This window comes from Charadrius vociferus, unplaced genomic scaffold (assembly GCF_000708025.1).
Source record: "Charadrius vociferus isolate BGI_N301 unplaced genomic scaffold, ASM70802v2 scaffold259, whole genome shotgun sequence".
Taxonomy (NCBI): Eukaryota; Metazoa; Chordata; class Aves; order Charadriiformes; family Charadriidae; genus Charadrius; species Charadrius vociferus.
In genome coordinates this window covers 3883661-3885116 of record NW_009661368.1, presented here as the reverse complement: position 1 = coordinate 3885116, position 1456 = coordinate 3883661, and the positions used below count along the sequence as shown (strand labels likewise).

The window sequence follows — 1456 nt, the reverse complement described above, 5'->3', positions numbered from 1 at the left end:
CATCCCTGCCCCATCCCTGTCCCCTGCCTGCCCCATGCCTGCACCATCCCTGCCCCTGCCCCCTCCCTCCCCTGCCTGCTCAGAGCTGGGACAGGCTCCTGCTCCTGCCCTGCTCTCCCTGGCACCTTCTGCTCCCTGCAGGGCTCCTGGTGCTCCAGCCCTCCCGCGCCCACTCCCCTCCTCCTCCAGCCCCTGGGACCAGAGAAAGAATTCCCACATGCCTTCGAGGGGCCGGCGACGCCTTTGGCAGGGGACAGAGCACAGCTCTCCCCTGGGGCAGAGTGAGCCCCACACCCGACTTGGCAGAGCCCCGTGCCTGATGCCCAGTGCCAGTTCCCCCTCTCCCTGCGGTGCGGGTGCAGGCTGGAGCACCCCAACTCAGTGCCACTGCTCTCTGCAGCAGCCGTCCTCGCTCCATGTGTGCCGGCAGGCGACCGGCAATGCTCCTTGCACCGGACCAGGTGGACCCTGAGGACTGGGGACAGGACACTGCTCCCCTGTGTCCCACCCCTGCTCGCCATTGGGGAGCACAGGCAGTGGGGCTCCAGGAGTGCTGCCCGTCCCCCCTGCCCCGCTGCTCGCGGGTCACCAGTGACCTGGAAAGGGCACGCTGTGGAGAATGCGTCACCCGTGGGCCGCGAGCCCAGCACTGCCCCGGGAGTCTCCCCCAAGCTGGATTGTTCGTGCCCGGCGCTCCCACGGTCCTGATACGATGGTGCCGTGGGAATGAGCAGCTCGGCTCAGCTGGCCCCCACCCCAACAGGGTTTAAATCCCAGTTGGCGGGCCCAGCAGCACAGCTCTCCAGCAGCAGCATGATGCCGAGCGAGCGGACCCTCCTCCTGGTGCTCCTGGTGCTGTTTGTGGAGCTGCCGCCCACCCCAGCCCAACAGCACCGCACTGGGGACCAGGGTACTGTCCCCACGGTCACCCCAGCACCACGCCGGGCCCTGCGGGGACGCTGGCACCCTGCTGCCCTGCCTGTCCCCCGCAAAGCAGGCGAATGCCGGGTGGTGGGGAGCAAGCCCCCGCGCCCCCCCAGGCTGTACTGCCTCTCTGATCACAGCTGTCCCGGCGCAGAGAAGTGCTGCCAGAGCGGGCAGGTCAGGACCTGCCTCCTCCCCACCACAGGTACTGCCGGGTCCCCCCAGGAGATGCCAGCATGGGGACAGGGTGATGGGTGGGATGCAGGTGGGGGCCGATAACCGTGTCGGGTGCCCCAGTGTGAGCCCTGCTCCCTGGGCATGCAGCTGTACTGAGCATCTCCCTCTGCAGAGAGCCCAGGCTACTGCCCCCGTGCCGGCAGCACCGGTGGGGAGAGCTGCAGGATGAGCTGCCGCAACGATACCACATGCAGCCCCGGGGAGAAGTGCTGCACTCGCGGCTGCTGCGCCCGCTGCATGCGTGCCGAGCCAGGTAAGGTGGCCCGGGTGTCCCCAAAGCAGGGTGGGCGCGCCC

The 1456-nt window shown here is 69.0% G+C and overlaps 1 protein-coding gene across 1 annotated transcript in view; it reads left to right on the top strand.

Moving 5' to 3' along the window:
* The first annotated feature begins 816 nt into the window (after positions 1–816).
* LOC104293967 (keratin-associated protein 10-1-like) overlaps positions 817–1456 on the top strand; it is a 13542-nt gene continuing 12902 nt past the window's right edge. Inside the window, exons 1-2 of the mRNA XM_009893522.1 lie at positions 817–1129; positions 1274–1414. Coding sequence (XP_009891824.1) covers positions 817–1129; positions 1274–1414 — 454 coding nt within the window. The remainder of the gene's footprint in view (positions 1130–1273; positions 1415–1456) is intronic.